At 41.4% G+C, this 16,561-nt stretch overlaps 1 protein-coding gene across 1 annotated transcript in view; it reads right to left on the bottom strand.

Moving 5' to 3' along the window:
• Positions 1-806: 806 nt before the first annotated feature.
• LOC144515718 (chloride channel protein 2-like) overlaps positions 807-16,561 on the bottom strand; it is a 131,708-nt gene continuing 115,953 nt past the window's right edge. The window contains exons 17-24 of the mRNA XM_078246785.1: positions 15,159-15,349; positions 14,616-14,715; positions 13,156-13,238; positions 10,482-10,514; positions 9,101-9,139; positions 7,261-7,365; positions 6,310-6,396; positions 807-3,524 (exon numbers count right to left, since the gene is read on the bottom strand). Coding sequence (XP_078102911.1) covers positions 3,348-3,524; positions 6,310-6,396; positions 7,261-7,365; positions 9,101-9,139; positions 10,482-10,514; positions 13,156-13,238; positions 14,616-14,715; positions 15,159-15,349 — 815 coding nt within the window. The 3' untranslated portion in view covers positions 807-3,347. The remainder of the gene's footprint in view (positions 3,525-6,309; positions 6,397-7,260; positions 7,366-9,100; positions 9,140-10,481; positions 10,515-13,155; positions 13,239-14,615; positions 14,716-15,158; positions 15,350-16,561) is intronic.

The following is a 16,561-nucleotide window of genomic DNA, read 5'->3' as shown; positions in this document are numbered from 1 at the left end:
TCATGAATATTTAGATGAGCTACGCGCTGATTGGTTGAGTGAAGCATGCACACACACACACACACACACACACACACACACACACACACACACACACACACACACACACACACACACACACACACACACACACACACACAGCACAGAAATGTGCACAGAAAGACATTGTTCTTCTGCTATTTCATTACTAAATTCACTTCTGAGACTGTTTTATGGAAGAAATAAACTATGTAGAGGTCAAATATGGGCCGTTTTACAAAAATTGATGGCTAATTGCAAATTTTGTCCACCTGTGTGTCGGTGTTCAGAAGCTCCGCAGGTTAAAGTGACAGCGGCCGGTGCTGCCTGGGTTGCTGCCTCGCCGCCCGGCCTGTCTTTTCACAGATCCCGGGTACACTTTTGGCATAAATTTTGTATATTTACACTTGGAATTTCGTCACAGCATTTATATCACAGCTACCCTAAGGTCTTACAAAGCTAACAATTTTGTCTCATTTCAATTTAATGCATTTTTGTGAATTTGAGGGGTCTCGTTAGGAGGAGCTGCTAGCTAGCTATGTTTCCCATTCAATCATATGGGAAAAGATCGCGGCTACACTTTCAGCATAAATATAGTATATTTACACTTTGAATTTCGTCACAGCATATATGTCACAGCTACCCTAAGGTCTTACAAAGCTAACACTTTTGTCCAATTTCAATTTAATGCATTTTTGTGAATTTCAGAGGTCTCGTTAGGAGGAAGCAAGCTAGCTCTCATTGATAGAGCTCCATCCAGCTCACCGCGGGCTCTATCAATGAGACAAGAGGCGTTTATTTCGCCAATCGTTTGTTTAAATAATTCAACAAACATATCCATTATAAGATTAACTGGAACCTGTGGTTTTCCTAAGTTATAATGCTCCACAAGAGATTGCGGGCGTAACAAGCTCGCTGACCGTGCTCTCACTCACACACACCGGCCATTTAGCAGAAAGAGGGGAGGGAGAGCAGCGAGCTGCAGGCCCTGGAGCTCCGTCAGGGTAGCAGCATTTGGTAGTCCAGTAACCCAGAAAGGGTGACTTTGCGGTGGTATGGAGCGCCGTGGGCTGCCGGCCGTGACGGAGCTCCATCTAGCTAACAGCGGGCCGGGGTCTGTGAAGGAGGACAGGCCGGGCAGCGAGGCAGCAACACAGGCAGCACCGGCCGCTGTCACGTTAGCCTGCAGAGCTCCTGAACTCCGACACACAGTCGGACAAAATTTGCAATTAGCCATCAATTTTTGTAAAACGGCACATATTTGACCTCTACACAGTTGATTTCTCGCATAAAAAAGTCTCAGAAGTGAATTTAGTGATGAAATAGCAGACAAACAATGTATAAAATTTCTGAGATCTGCGCGACCTAGATTCACAAGACAAACTGGTCCCAGATCAGTGGCCTATGTAAATGTTGGGGCGTGACAAAGGTACAAGGAAGAGCCAAATAAGGTACAGCCACCGAGTTGACGTCAACTTTTAGCTTTGTTGAGATTTGCCCGTTTTCAGCAGCAATTTCAAATTGTGAGATTTGCAGAGGAAAGAGGTGTGAATGGGATTTTGAGGTTCTCTGTATGTCCTTCTTACACACAAAACTGTCGTAATTCAACTATGACAAGATAAACTCGGTTTTGCATTCTATCACCCCTTTAAAGATAAAAACTAAACAAAAGGAGTGTTTCTTAAAGGACGTATCTGGGGTCAGTAGTGGAAAAGATGAAGGGGTGGATGCAAGCAAATCAATGTTTTTCTGTCAAGGAGCAGAGAGTGCACTGACAAGCCTCAAGCATTATGGCAGACATGAATTATTAAATACACTGTACTTATACATTATCTGTCAGACTGCTTGCGGAATCAGAAACCATGCTGCCATTAATCATTCATGGCACGAGTTCCAGATTCAATCAGTCAACTACGTTGGGCTAGTAGCTGGAGCGATAATTTTGTCACGATTTGGACTTATAGTAGTAAACAAGATACATTTTAAATGGTTAAACCACTCACTATTGATCAGTTATGCATTTCCCTTAGTGATCTGTGTCTCTGATAGTAATGGAGGTTATCTAACACGGTGATCAAAGGCAGATTGATGAGAGGGCCCGGAGCAGCTAGTTAGCAGGGTTTTTCCTGCATAGAATAATGTTTGGCACCCCCCCAACATTATTTTGTTACATACAGCAAACATCTCCTCACTATCCGCGAGCTGCCTGTCCCCCGAACACACTGTCAAAAAATGCGGTCTCTGTAGACTGTAGGCTCCACTAACGCCAACAAAAACAAACTGGCCAACCTGCACCACCAAACATAACAAACAGTCTTCCTGCGTTCCAGCCAATAACTGACAAGAAGGATTTGGGTGAAAACCTGCAGACTACTGATTGGTCAGAGAGAATCGTCACTAATCACTGCATCATCATTGGTAGCGACAGACGGGGGTGTCCTGAACAAACCCGCCGTTTTTAAATAGTTTAGCCAGCTGTTTTTTTTGCTGCCTCCAGCTTCTTTTGAAACAAAATTTTTCTTCTGGCTGTCGCAACAATCACATGTCGAGAGTCAAAAACAACACACCTTCGACGTTCTGTGTATGTGTCGCGTTAGGTATGAGGCGGTACTTAATCTGCAATGGAAAATGGAGGATGGGGCACCGCGGCCGAGTCGAGCCGAGTCGAGTAGAGTAGAGCTGGTACTAGCAGTGGGTAAGCTCCACAAAGCACCAGTCCCCTTAGTCCAGTGCTTGTCAATGGGACAAACTGTAGAGTAATTTACAAAAAAATTTTCCATGGCAAATTCCAGTTAAACCCAGACCACCTGATTAGTCAGAAAGTATATTAATCAAGCTGGAAAACAAAGAATGAACTGTGTTCTAAAGGATATAAAAAAATTAATTTGCTACCTCCCTTCATGCATACTCACATTTTCTCATTTCATACACTCACACTTAAAGTACAGTACACACTCACAATATTCTTCCTTGTCATCATTGCTGAATTTCTCTACTCCAAGTGGAAGACTTTTCAAAAGAAAACTTTTGCAGGTCAAAACTTTGATCTCAAATCTAAAGATACACAAGATAAACAAAGTCTGCTAAAAAAAAAATCCCTTTTTTAAAGCTCTCAACTTATTCCCAGTACCTTGTTGGAATCAACCAACATGAGTCCCATGAAGCAAAGTAGATAGTGAAGAGTAAGTAGCAGAAAGACTTTTTCCATAATTAAATATTGATCCTAAGCCCTGAGGATTTTTGTGGCTTTGTGAGAATAAAGATCTCATTGCCTCCTCATCCTCCTCTACCTGCTCTTCTTCCTCCTCCTCCTCCTCCTCTACTTTCCCTCACTCGGAGGGGGTGCGCTCGCGGGGCAGCTGCACGCTTTTGAGGCGATCCCTCAGCTTGTGGACATCGGTGGCTTCGTTCTTGCTGCTTCTTTTGCCCTTGTCCCGGAAGCTGGCCAGAGCAGGACGCACCTTTGCACCCTCCACTTTCACAGAGCCCTCGATGGCCTTGTGAAGCTGAATGGAGAAAGACAGTTATAAAGGAAGGCACAACATGTTCAAGTCTAGGCACTATATATATGGCATATACTATATATATTCTTTGCAAATGTTCCACTCACTTTTTTCTTGTGCAACAGTTACTTTGTATGTGTATATTTGTTTTCCTGTATTTACCGTTTATTTCATATTACTAATAATATGTTTGTTTGTTTATGTATGCACCTTTCACCAAGGCAAATTCCACATAAGTGTACATATTATAAAACCTTGTTTGATTCTGATTCTACACACACTGTATACACTACATACATAAATCTGGTTTAGGATTAGTAGGTAGCATAGGTTTGGGACATGTCACATCTCTTTGACATCTCAGAGCTCTTCCCTAAATTGTACTATTTGGTACAGCTTCCAATTTTATGTGGTACAGGTTTTATTCTCAGTGCCTTATTATGCTGTAGTGCATACAGTTTTGGCAGGGGTGGCCCCAGTGGAAATATAACTGCTAACCCTGACACTGTGCTGGCCTTGCTCTACAGTGAAAGATCAGTAAATAACAATCTGATGCACAGGCACACAAACCATTCTATTTTGCACTGGAACCTTTTTAAATGTAATGGAGAGAAAGATCATGGGCAGAGGGTAATGTGCACTGGAAAGTGAGGTCAGAGTGACTTTGACCTATGCTGCTGTTTGCTGAAACATTTCACAGAATAAGAGCAGAGGAGAAGGAAGAAGAGGAAATTACTGCACATTTATTAAACTCTGCAGCTCCCCTTACCACATACACATGGCAGAAGTGAAAGATCAACAAATGTCAACTCATAGGGTGAGACCTGCTGCTGCTACTGTACATACTGCAGACTGCCTTTGAGAAATGTTAACTAAAAAAATAAATAAATGAGTCCCGTTTAGTCGGACTACCTGGTATTTGAGGTCATTAAGAGGAAACACACAAGTAAACACAGGAACCTCACATTTATCTTTTTTCTTTTTTACATTTCAGATATAGGATCTTCGGACTAAAAGAAACAATGGCAATTTATTTTATGTATGCTAATTCCAAATACTTTCTAAAAAGTTTTCAGATCCATACATTTTGAAGTATAAAAACACATAATTCATTCTTGTAAACACATTGGATCTGTGTGAAAGTTTGCTGTGATTCTCTACAGTCTCTTTCATCCCATCTCTCACTTTTTGTTTTGTCTATTACTGCGTTCTCTGTTTGGCCAGGCCAAGTTTGTAATCTGGCTGATAAAGTGAACAATTTGGGTGTTACAGATCCTGTAGCAACACTAAAAAAAATCGTGTCTGCAAGCTGTAGGGTGGAAATAATGGACTATAATTACAGACCACAAAGAAAACATCCCTGTGATTCTTCTCTTCCACATGGACCAGGAAGGCTCTGATATAACAGCGTGTCTGTGTGACAGGCAGACTGGGAGAGGCTGGGCTTTATCTGTTTTTGTCTGCTTGTGGAACGCAGAACAAAAAAGCCTAAATGTCAGGGACAGGCAAGCAGCACTGCACTTAGCAACAATCATCTCACCATTTCCTAGCCAATTCACAAAGAGCGAGGGGTTTTCAGTTGTTTTTTATGTAGGAAAAATAGACAGAGAGGGAGAGGGGCAGAGAACAGACAGAGAGACAATAGATAGAGACAGCAATATTAAGCAGCCATATGTCTGTCACAGTACATAACACGCAGAGGGAGGAGGAATCCTTAATGTTGACTGAAATGTTTTTGTGTACGTGTGTGTGTGTGTGTGTGTGTGTACGGCACGGTGACAGCACTACTGATGATATTAACAGGGATTAGACAATTATGAAAGCAGGGAATATGACGCCTGTTTAAATGATGACAGTTACAACTTTTTACAGGAGACTTGGGGCTCTATCTTGCACCCGGCGCAGCGCAAAGCCCGACGCAAGTGTCTTTGCTAGTTTCAGATCAACGCAGTTATCAATTTCCCGTCCAGCGCCCATGTCGTTTAAATAGCAAATGCACCTGCGCCCATCTTTGCGCTCATGGGCGTGCTGGTCTTACAGGGAGGTGTGTTTAGGTGCATACTTGGCGTATTGCTATCTTGAGGAAGCTGAAAGTGATTGTGCCATTGATCAACAAAAACCTGGTCTAAAGTCAATAACGCAGCATTTCATTGTTATTTTAACAGCCCATTAGTAAAATGCGCCTAGGCTCGTGCACAGCGCGCGCACACTATGCTTGTTACACACACACACACACACACAGGGACGCGCAGCACACAAACATGCAAAAGATTGAAATAAAAATATTACAATGTAAAATAGTATTATGATATGATCTGCTTATGTGCTTTCACTTCACGCACGAGCAGATCAGTTTCTTCTCTTGAAAATCTCTCCTGCCTGCTTAGCAAATCCGCCATCATAATAGCAATGTGCCAAGGTACAAACGCGCCTGGCTTTTAAAATGAATGGGAGATGACACTCCGATTGGTTTATTGCATGTTACGCCTAAAACACACCTATGATTAATTAAGACACTAAGCACAACCCTTTTGAACCATGTGCCTGGAGCACGGACCCTTTTTTCCGCCATCAAACTACCAAAATGGGATTCGTACACGCCCTAAACGCACCTGCGCCATGAGCTTAGGCCCTAGGTGTTCGAGAAATTGATAAAAAAATGGATTGTGAGTTTAGATTCAAGAGGTATGAAACCATTTAACACTGAATTCAGTGATACAATATGTACAATAATTATGTGGAAATGTTTAAGAATACAACCCAAAATGACCTGTGATGAGATTCTTACCTCTTTGACGGAAACCACCCCCACGAGGCGTCCGATGCTGGTGACGTAGGCGTGTTCGAGGCCCAGCACGGAGAAGATGGTGTGGGTCTGCAGGAAAACAGTAGAGGTGGTTGGGAACAATTGGCGAAACGTTAAAAATAGTACAAACCAGAGACAACACTGTGCTGGGTACAAATGTTGAGACAAAATTCCAATTTCTAAATTCTTGGAGTGGAGTTGAAGTCAATTTCATCATTTACTGTACATGACTTAAGTTACAGGTCTTTAACTGGCGAATCCAAACATCTGACCTTGTTAAATAACCTATACTGCTGAAGTTTGATAACATGTTCAATAACCTCTTCAGAGGACTGCCAGTTGTCAAACTGTTTTGATTAAATCATTAGTACATTAGTGCAGTATTAGTACTGTATTTGCTGATGCGATGACTCCCATCCAATTTTCTCATGGGGATCATTTCATTTTATTTTAACCTCAAAGGCTCTGCGCAGCTAAACGCAAAAAGAGCGAGACGTCAAAAACTTCAGTGACAAATTAGAAAGGTTGCAGGATTAACGCCAACCGCACTTTTGGTACTCAACCCTTTTAGTGTTTATTGAAACATTTTGCTCAGCCAGAATGGGCATTTGGGACGTCTGAAATTAATCTCACTGTGCCAAACAAACAGAAGCTGTGCCAAAAAAAAAAGATTGTAAAGTGGTTTTAGGGCACTCACATCTATTTGAAATGTAATTCACTGATTAAAGGTGCTGCAAATAGCATCAGTAATGTGGGACAATCATTTTTATGTATTATTATATTCAATTTCTGTGCTATGTGCATTAACCTTTTGAACAGATTAAACAAATGAGATGAGTTAACACACACACACACACACACACACACACACACACACACACACACACACACACACACACACAGGTTGAACAACAGCTGTATTTACAACTAGACCTTATGCAGCGACATGCGCTCCACCAGCTGGATCGTGGTGTCGTTGATCTTGCAGTTGTTGAAATTGACCTGCTCATCAAGCTGCTTCTCCTCCCACTCTGTAATCTGCAAAACACACAGAGGAGGAGGGCGTTTAGGGATGAGAGATAAACATCAGGTAGATGACATTGATTTGACTCTTTAATAACCCCCAGTGTTAAAGCCTGTTTTTTTGGCAAATCAAATATTTGTTTGATTGTCTGACTATAAAACCTGGAGTGACAGCGTGCACAATAGATGCTGTTAAAAGAAGATGTCTTTATGCCTGGTGTCAGTCCCTAATCAGAAGGCAAAGGCACCAAATAATCCCATACCACCTCCTGACAAATCACTTCCCTCTGATAGACAATCAGTGGACCGTGCCCCGCACTGAATGACTCTATAAATCATATGAGGCCTACAACGATGGAGTGTGGGGAAGGTGAATGGGGAACAAGGAAGAGAGATGTAGCGAGAAGCAATGACATGGCAGGTGTATGAGAGGTGAACAATGAGTGATACAGAGAGACAAAAAGAGGGGATGGAAGAAGACAGTGTGAGGAATGTGCTGCTGACAGAGAGGAAATGAGAGGTGCTGTTGATGGATGAATTATGAATGATGTCATATCCAAAAATATAAGACTCCAGGGTAATCGGCCCATCTGGGGATATTGAGGAATCTGAAAAGTCAGGTCTGTCAAGGTGTGATGTCAGGAACTGCCAAGCCAAGATTTGAGTTAGACAAATACAGGTTTTTGAAGACTGATGACCATACCGAGAATCAACTGTATTTGTGAAGGACAAGATGGTCACATTCTATGTTTTTCTGATTGTTAACCAAAACCAACAATGAATGTAGCCTCCTAACAAGTACTGTGTGTATCCAAAGCCTGATTTTTTTTATTCCTCTGTTCCATACAACTTAATTGTTGTCCAAAAACTATAAAGCATCAATGAGCCACACTGTTGCCCTGGCTGACCTGTTGCTTCATTTACCATGACCACACACTGTAGATTATTTTGACTAAATCCCATGTACACCGCCTGCAGAAATACTCACTAGAGCACCAAATGTGGATTAATCTGCAGCTGAAAACAGAATCAACAAAACACAACATACTTTGTCTTTTTTCCTGTTTTCTGAAAAAAATCTAACTACATTTGTATGGCCACTTTAAGGTACTCAGTTGAATGGTTAAACTAAAGGACTTGAGGTTGAGTGCAACAGACAAGGTAGGGAAGTTAGAAAGCACAGTAAGATAGACTGACAAACTGTTGGTTTTAGTCTTTTAATGGGATTTGAAGAAATTGTCAAAATTTCAGAAACAGGGGCCATGATATTGTGACTTTTAGTCACTAACATGGATCAAGCTCGATCAAAACACTGGATCCTACATTTCCCATAATACAACTCAATAGTGCCCCTTGTTAGACTCACCCTGCCGGTAAACACCCACATTATAGAAAGTCAATTCACCCAGTTTGTCACGCAGGCTTTCTGGTATTTCTGTTTCTGTTAGAATTAAACCCTTTCACTAAAGAAAGTTTACGACATACTGTCTTTCAATGAAAACAACTTTAAAATATAAATAAATAATCACACAAATACATAAATGCAAACAAATTCATCTCAAGTTTTGTACAATATCACTACTTGTTGCAGTTCAGACGAACACTGGGCTGGTTTCTCTTTTTTCTTCTTCTTCTTTTTCTTCAGTGCTAGTACTTCACTTTTCTGATTGGCTGAGGGACTCTGATTAACTGCTGTACTCTAATTGGTTGTAAGGTGTCTACGTGTTGTGTGAACGGCTGTTTGTCTTACCTCTCTAACAGTCATGTCATCCTCCACATCTACGTCGTCCTGTAGACCAGAAGCGATTATTATTATTATTTGTGCAACACTGCGCACAGAAGGTGAAATGACATATGCAAAACACATAATCACCCATGCATCACATCTTGAATGTGATACAGCTATGCCGTCTTGAGACAAATGGGATGTTTGACTAAAAGACTACAGTACATTTAATGAGTGCGGGGGATGTGATGTATATGAAATGTCAGAGCAGATGATCATTGTTACTATGGATCTATGTCGCACTCATAGCTCGCAGCTCATAACTGACATGCTGCAGACGCTGTTTGACAAGTTGGAGTCAAACTAGCAACCCTGTGCTTTGCAGAGGAGCACTGAAAATGCCATAGAAAGCTGGGTAATGGAAATAAACAACGGAGTGTGTGTGTGAACCCATGTGGCATTACTACATTACTACATTAGTACAAACTGTTTACAGCAAAGACATTGTTTTTTTTTCAAGACAAATTACTTAATTAATGTTGTTGTAGCTATTTTGCTCATTTAAATCCAGTTCTGTGTCATAGCTGTGGGGGCAGTGTGCGCAGGTGTGGCTTCCCTCCGTGGCCGCAGCGCACAGTCACGCTGAGATCTGTGTCATTTTGTGTCTTCCGCCAGGTGTGAGCATACCTCGGCTGCTTCGAGCTCCGTGTACTGGCGCCACGGAGGGAAGCCACACACTGTTAATTTGCACACACTGCCCACACAAAGATGACACAGAGCAGGATGGAAATCGGCAAAGTATCCTTTAAATAACACAGATGATCTCAAACACAATAGAATATTAGTGATAAACTTTTAGTGATGCTCTACAGTAAATGTGTCAAACTCAAGGCCCGCGGGCCAAACCCAGCCCCTCGCAAATTTTGATCCGGCCTGTATATAAATTTAGGTTCACAATAAAACCAGACAGACCAAGTAATAAGCAGCGCTTCTGCTGTAAATGTGTGAATCTAGTAAATTTTGTTTTGATGTATCATTGCCATTACTACAATTGTAGAAATGAGTTTCATCATTCAGTTCCTCTGGTTTAATAAAGTCTCCGTGGTCTTTTGCTGCAACACAACACAAGCACTGTGGCATCATGGTGTGAAAAAACACGCCTGAGAGTTCACATTGTACACCACCAAATGAAAAAAACACCGCCACAGTGCCTCCTCTGTTACGAATTTTGTACTTTTCATTTAGTTCTTTAAGGCAAGTCTGACTTCTGCTGTAACTGTGCAGCATGGATTGTGTTAAGGAACCAAAGAGCTGAATTTTGGGACCAATTTTGTAGTGTTTTTTCTTACATCGTAATACTGAATTACACAGAAATGTTTAGAAGAAATGTGCATAACATGCTCACCCCAAAGAAACTCTTTAAGTTGGGTGGTGGCTCCTAGTGAATGGAATGACATCATAGGTGATGAGTGAAAAACAATCTCATGATGATTTGTAAACTTAATGTGAGAAAACAACAAAAAGTGCGTGACTTCAACAGCTGCAGACTTGATGCCGCTCTTATTTCTTTCCATCAGTATGTGGACATTCCCACAAGGAAAGCCAACATTCTGGACTTGTGCTATGGTATCATTACCGATGTGTTCAGCGCTCGGGCACATCCACTGCTCGGCTTCTCAGACCACAATGTTGTTTTCCTGTTTCCCCACTATAAACCGGAACTGAAACGCATCAAGCCTCGAACCCACTGCTCCACCCAGTGGTTGGAGGTTGCCACAACGCAACTACAAGGCTCACAGGCATGCACAAACTGGGACATTTTCCAAAGCAATCTGAATGATAGAGTATCAGTCATCACAGATTATATTAAATTATGTGTCACCACCACCATTCCGACAAAAACTTTTAGGAAATATCTCAAATCCAAACCCTGGATCCCCTCCCATATTAAGGGACCGTTCGGTATTTATGGAATGGACCACCGGAGGAAAATAGGGGAGGGTCATGTCTTTTTATTCTTTGCTGAGGGGAGGGTCATCCAACATTTTTCAGTCCAGAGGGGGGGGGTCACCCAACTTTTGTATTCATGAAACAGCAACATTTCAAAGTGGCTTGTTTGGTGCATATTTTTCCATGTAGCTCTTAGTCTCGGCCCTCCTTCGCTACCAGATGGGTCTGACCCATGAGTTTGCTGTGGGGCAGGGGGAGCTGCCCCCTGGTGGCTGAAACGGATAATTGCATTGTTTAAAAAAATGAGTGGAATAATTACGTCTGACATGATCAGATATTTTATAAATATCTTAAATAACACAAAACAACTAAATGGTGGTAGGTAATACATCTGATTTCATATACTGCTTTAGTAAAAAAAAGTATTTCCTGGCTGACGATGGCAGCAGCAGGACGTAAAAAACGAAAATGATTGTTGCTAGTCTGGACATCTTACCGTGCCAAGGTTGCAATAAAGGTTTCCTAAATGCCACATTTGATGTCAGCTTACTAATTAATTGCGGGTTTTGTGTAGATTTGGACTTTTAATACGTTTATTCCACTTTGTTTAAACGGCGAAGTGGATGAAGCCTAGTGACGAGTCCATAGCAACCAGTTTGTGTGTTGAATGTTACCCAGATTGCCTTGCTGAATGGTCTCAATATTTTATTGTTTTATTTCAAGTGAATACTAGTTTACTAGAGGAGTAACTTAGTATTTGAAGTAATGCAGTAATGCAGGAAGTGTGCATTTAGTTTCCATGCTTATTGTGTTTCCACAACAATGTTAGTGAGTAAATCTACTGAAATGGCCACCACACCATAACAGAGGAGTGGGATGCGTCAGATGAGAATGCAGAGGTTTAGTCACATATGTCATGGCTGTTAAAAAACAATGGAAATTTGTATATTTGCCAAGCGCAAACCAGTACAGAAGTTATCGATAAATTGCTGGGGGAGGGTCATGCCTTTTTTCCAAATTGTTTTGGAGGGTCATAGAAATTCTTTTACTGGCGAGGGGAGGGTCATGTCTTTTTTGGCTAAAGGATACACTCACTTCTTATTAGCAACAAAATTAAAATGGACCTAAGTATAAACTAGACACCACACGGTAAAAAAAAAGTCCTAAGTTTCAGATATGTGTTTGTAGAAAATTGAGACTGGTGCACGGCGCTATGCATTACTGTGTCCTACAGCGTCTTATATGACCCTACAAAAAAAAAGTAAAAGCAATAATTTATCAGTAATCAGTCAGTAATTTAAAGAAAGCTAAACATAATGGCTTTAAGGACCCAATAATGAAAGCACATTGTTAGCATTGCCAATTAGCAGTAGCGTTATTTCACTTGCCATATATAACCTCTACTGACCAATAGACCAATGAAAAGAGGTTAAGCTGAATGGATCCTAGCTTTACCAAATCATGTAAGCAACTAGAGGCAGTGAAAGGACAGTAAGCAGGGTTACAGGTTGTACAAGGAGGAGGGTGTTCAACACTTTTTGGCACGATGGCACAGACTGGCTTTGGCTGAGCCTGGTCCAGATCTCAGTCCATCGGCATTTAGGATTAGCCCTGGAATGGAATGGGGGGATGACAATTGGATTGGTTGATAAACCTGTTGCCGGGTAGATTCAAGGCATTTGGGTAGCCATGATCGGTGGCTCTTACCACCATGGCTATCCGGACTCGTTTGGGCGGCCTTCTGAGCTCAGGAGACATGGGGCTCTCCATGTTGTTGTTTGTCTTCCGGGCGACCAGAGACAAGCACACAACGTTAACAATAACCTCACTGCAAAAACACTTAATTGGAACGCCACTTTGACATGACCAAATTTCACTGCAATACTGGGGGGGAAGAATTAATTGAAAATGTATTTCTAAGAAACAAGCCATTGGCAGGGCGGAGCAAGAGTGAAGAGATTTTTCTTAAAGCCTTGCAGGATGCAATGCTGACACAAAGTGAAAAAGGTTTTATATTGAGGCTGACTGAGATACTGTATGTGTGTGTGTGTGTGTGTGTGTGTGTGTGTGTGTGTGTGTGTGTGTGTGTGTGTGTGTGTTGGGTGTATTTGAGGACAGGGCTCTCTCACCTCCTGGGCTTCTGTGTGCTGTGTGCTATCTGGAATAGCGCCGTACAGGTTCTTGAAAGCAATGCCCGAATGATCATGTGGACCTGAAAGAGAGACAGAGATTCATCAACACTGAAATGATCAGACATCAATGGTCTCCGTTTGTTAGGTCCTTATGTCCCTTTCGTTTGCAGAACCTATCTTACTGGTCCCATCTAACAAATAGCAAATAACCTGAGGATGAATTTAGAGAAGACCAAGACTTTGATTTTCCAGGGAAATTTAAACAAGTTTTTACTGGTCTATTGCTAGACATAACTATAACTTCATTTTCAACACTACAAATTGCATCTTAAGGCAATTTCAACTTTGGCTGTGAATGATCTCAGAAACAAAGTCAGGAAGACATTCTAAGGGCTAGTTTGGTGCTTTTAAACTGTGCTGCTGGTTGATGTTTTGGGACACTCACATTTCATGTCTCACTACCTGTAAAGCAACCTTTGTGTATAGTCTCAGTTAGCATTGTCATTGCGACTAGCTACTGTTTCTCACTGAAATTCCATGTGTCATGTTCACTATCCAGACTAAGGCTGGCGTGTGGTAAAAAGTTAGGAAAATGGGCAACTTAATCAGCAACTACTTTTCATGCAAAATACCAGAAATTAACTTCTGAATTTCACATATCTGCAGCTTCTAATTGTCTTATGTGACCATAAACTGAACACTGTATCTTTGTTTTTGGGACTGTTTATCAGAAAAACAAAGCAATTTAAAGACTTCTTTAGTCATCTTTTGGCTTTAAGAAACTGTGATGGGTATTTCTCAATATTTTTTTTAATTCTTTGAAATTTGAATAGACAAAATGATTATTTGACAAAATACTCAACAGATTAATCAATAATGAAAATAATTGTTAGTTGCTGCCGTAGATGTCTATCAACTTAGTATTACAACTTTCACCTACCAATCAGTTAGTCCTGTACTGAGCTCCTTTAAAATCTGACTCTCCTCTTATTGTTCTCACCATGACATTGTCAAACTTTATTTCACACATCATACACAGATCTGCTAGAGTGACTGTAGACTTATATATCATATTTATACTTTAAACCTTGTATAACCTGCTTTTGTGATACTGCACTCAATAACGCATTATAGTTATTATTATTATTCTAGTTTTAGTTATTACATAACGACACAAAATGACACACACTTGAATTTGAAAGATTGAAAGATGTGTACTGTGGTGAGAATCAGTAAAGTTGGCAAACAGATTGTTTTGGTCTTTTTTCAATTAAGACAGCCATATTCAATAAGAGAGAGAGAGAGAGAGACAGAGAGAATAATAGGTGCAGTTAGTGTTATGTGAGTTTAGAGACAGAGAGGCTATTATCGACACTCCTTCCGGATCTATTAAATCTTTTCCTTTTTGATTGCCTCTAGTGTTTAAAAACTCTCTCTCATGGGTGTGTGTTTCTTACCGGTGGGTCGCTCCACCACAGAGGGTCTCTTCAGTACAGGTTTGAGAGGCTTCTGAGGGACTGGACGAGTAGGGCTTAAGGATGAGTCCTCAGTAGAGATCTGCACTCACGCACACACGCAAGCAACAAATCAGTGCATGAGAAGAAAAGCATAATTGAGGAAGGCAAACGACTAGTCGAGATGGCACACACAGAAGGCTCTTCCTATTTATCTTCATCTCATCTGATCAATCAATTCACATTAGGGCTGTCGAAACTGGCCAGAAATGGCGTTTGAATATTCTTCTTAAAAAACACATAGGTTCAAGCTATTCAAATATCTATTTTGACCCAATATGTCCATAAGAGGGCAAACGTACAACCAGATGCAGAACTACATTCAACATAAACATGTCTTTTAAAAGATCTACATACCTACACATACCTACATACCTACATACTCTACGTGCCTCATGTGACTCTGTAAATAACGACTGAAGAAACGAGAAAGCTTTGAATGGCTGGACATTTTTTTGACAATCTCTGTCCACTGTGATCTCTGACCTGCAAGCTGATCTCCTGACTGGCCCGGTGGCTGCTGTTCTCGCTGCTAACGAATGACACGACCGACAGGCGTTTCTTTTCCTCGACGGCTTGTTCCCTGATGTTCTCTAATCGTCTGGGGCGGCCGAGCTGCAGGGAGAGCAGCTCCTGGAGCTGGGCAAGCTCGATGGAACCCAACAGGATCATGGACTCTGGGAGACGAGACAGAGAAAGGAGGTGAAGAGAAGAAGAAGAAGAAAAGGGATAAGGAAGAAAGTGGAAGAGAATGGAAGGGTGTAGAGACGTTTTGTGGAAGATACAGGTATAGAGAAAGAGAAGATATGGGAGGTGAGAAGAAGGAAGAAAATAGAGAAGGCAAAGGAGGATGAGAAGAAACAGTAAAACTTGTTTTCTGAGGGAAGAGTAACACTGAAGGAGATTCCAAACACATGTTGCTGCATTGCAGAGAGCTCAGCTGAGTTACATAACAAGAGCCCCAGAATGTAGTGGATGTGTATTAACTAGTGCGTGTATGTGTGTGTGTGTGTGTGCGGTGGGTGTGTGGGTAGCAGCTCGCTTGCTTTAACGGGTGCTCTAAGCGATTTGACGCGTTTTTTAGGCTACAACATTTTTTGTCACTTACAGCAAACACGGTCTCTGTAGACAGCCCAGGCTCCACAAATGGCAACAAAAACAAACTGCGCCAACCTGCACCACTAAACATAACAAACAGTGTTCTAGCCAATAACTGACAAGAAGGATTTGGGGGTGGGGGTTGGGGGGTTAGTGCGCGGAAGGGAGGGGGAGGGGACGGGATGAGGAGGAGGGAGGGACGAGCTAGCCTCGTTTTGTTTGACAATACTTTGAACGTCAACAAGAAGTAACGTCACCCAACATAGCTTAGAGCACCTTTAAGTCATTGCCTTTGTGACAGTACGTCCTGATTACGTATTCATATATGCCGCAGCTAATTGTTCCTTCACGATTGCATAATTGAGACAGTGTTGGAATACCAAATTTGCACTTCAGTGAGGTGGCGAGTTTAGTGGCATCAGCAAGCTGTGCCCAGAAAAACTTTGTCAATCAATCAATCACTTTGTTTTTGGTATAGACTGGAAGGGACGCTCAGTCCAACAACATCTGCAACATCAAACACAGATATCAATATTACATCAGACACAGAGATCAGCACACTGTATCACACATGGTATACTACTGTAACACAATTATTTTTGTATTGTTGTTTTCACAAAGTCTGGTGACTACTTTGAGCAATACACTACTTTCTACTTCTTCCTATTGTAAAACATTAAAGCTACAGTACAGTATATAATATCACATTAAGCACTAGACACTTATTGTTGAAAAAGTGAAGCACTGACTGCTTTCCTGAATAACTAAAACAACTTTATTTCGGGGATTAA

This window comes from Sander vitreus, chromosome 3 (assembly GCF_031162955.1).
Source record: "Sander vitreus isolate 19-12246 chromosome 3, sanVit1, whole genome shotgun sequence".
Classification (NCBI taxonomy): Eukaryota; Metazoa; Chordata; class Actinopteri; order Perciformes; family Percidae; genus Sander; species Sander vitreus.
This window is presented reverse-complemented; position numbering and strand designations above follow the sequence as displayed.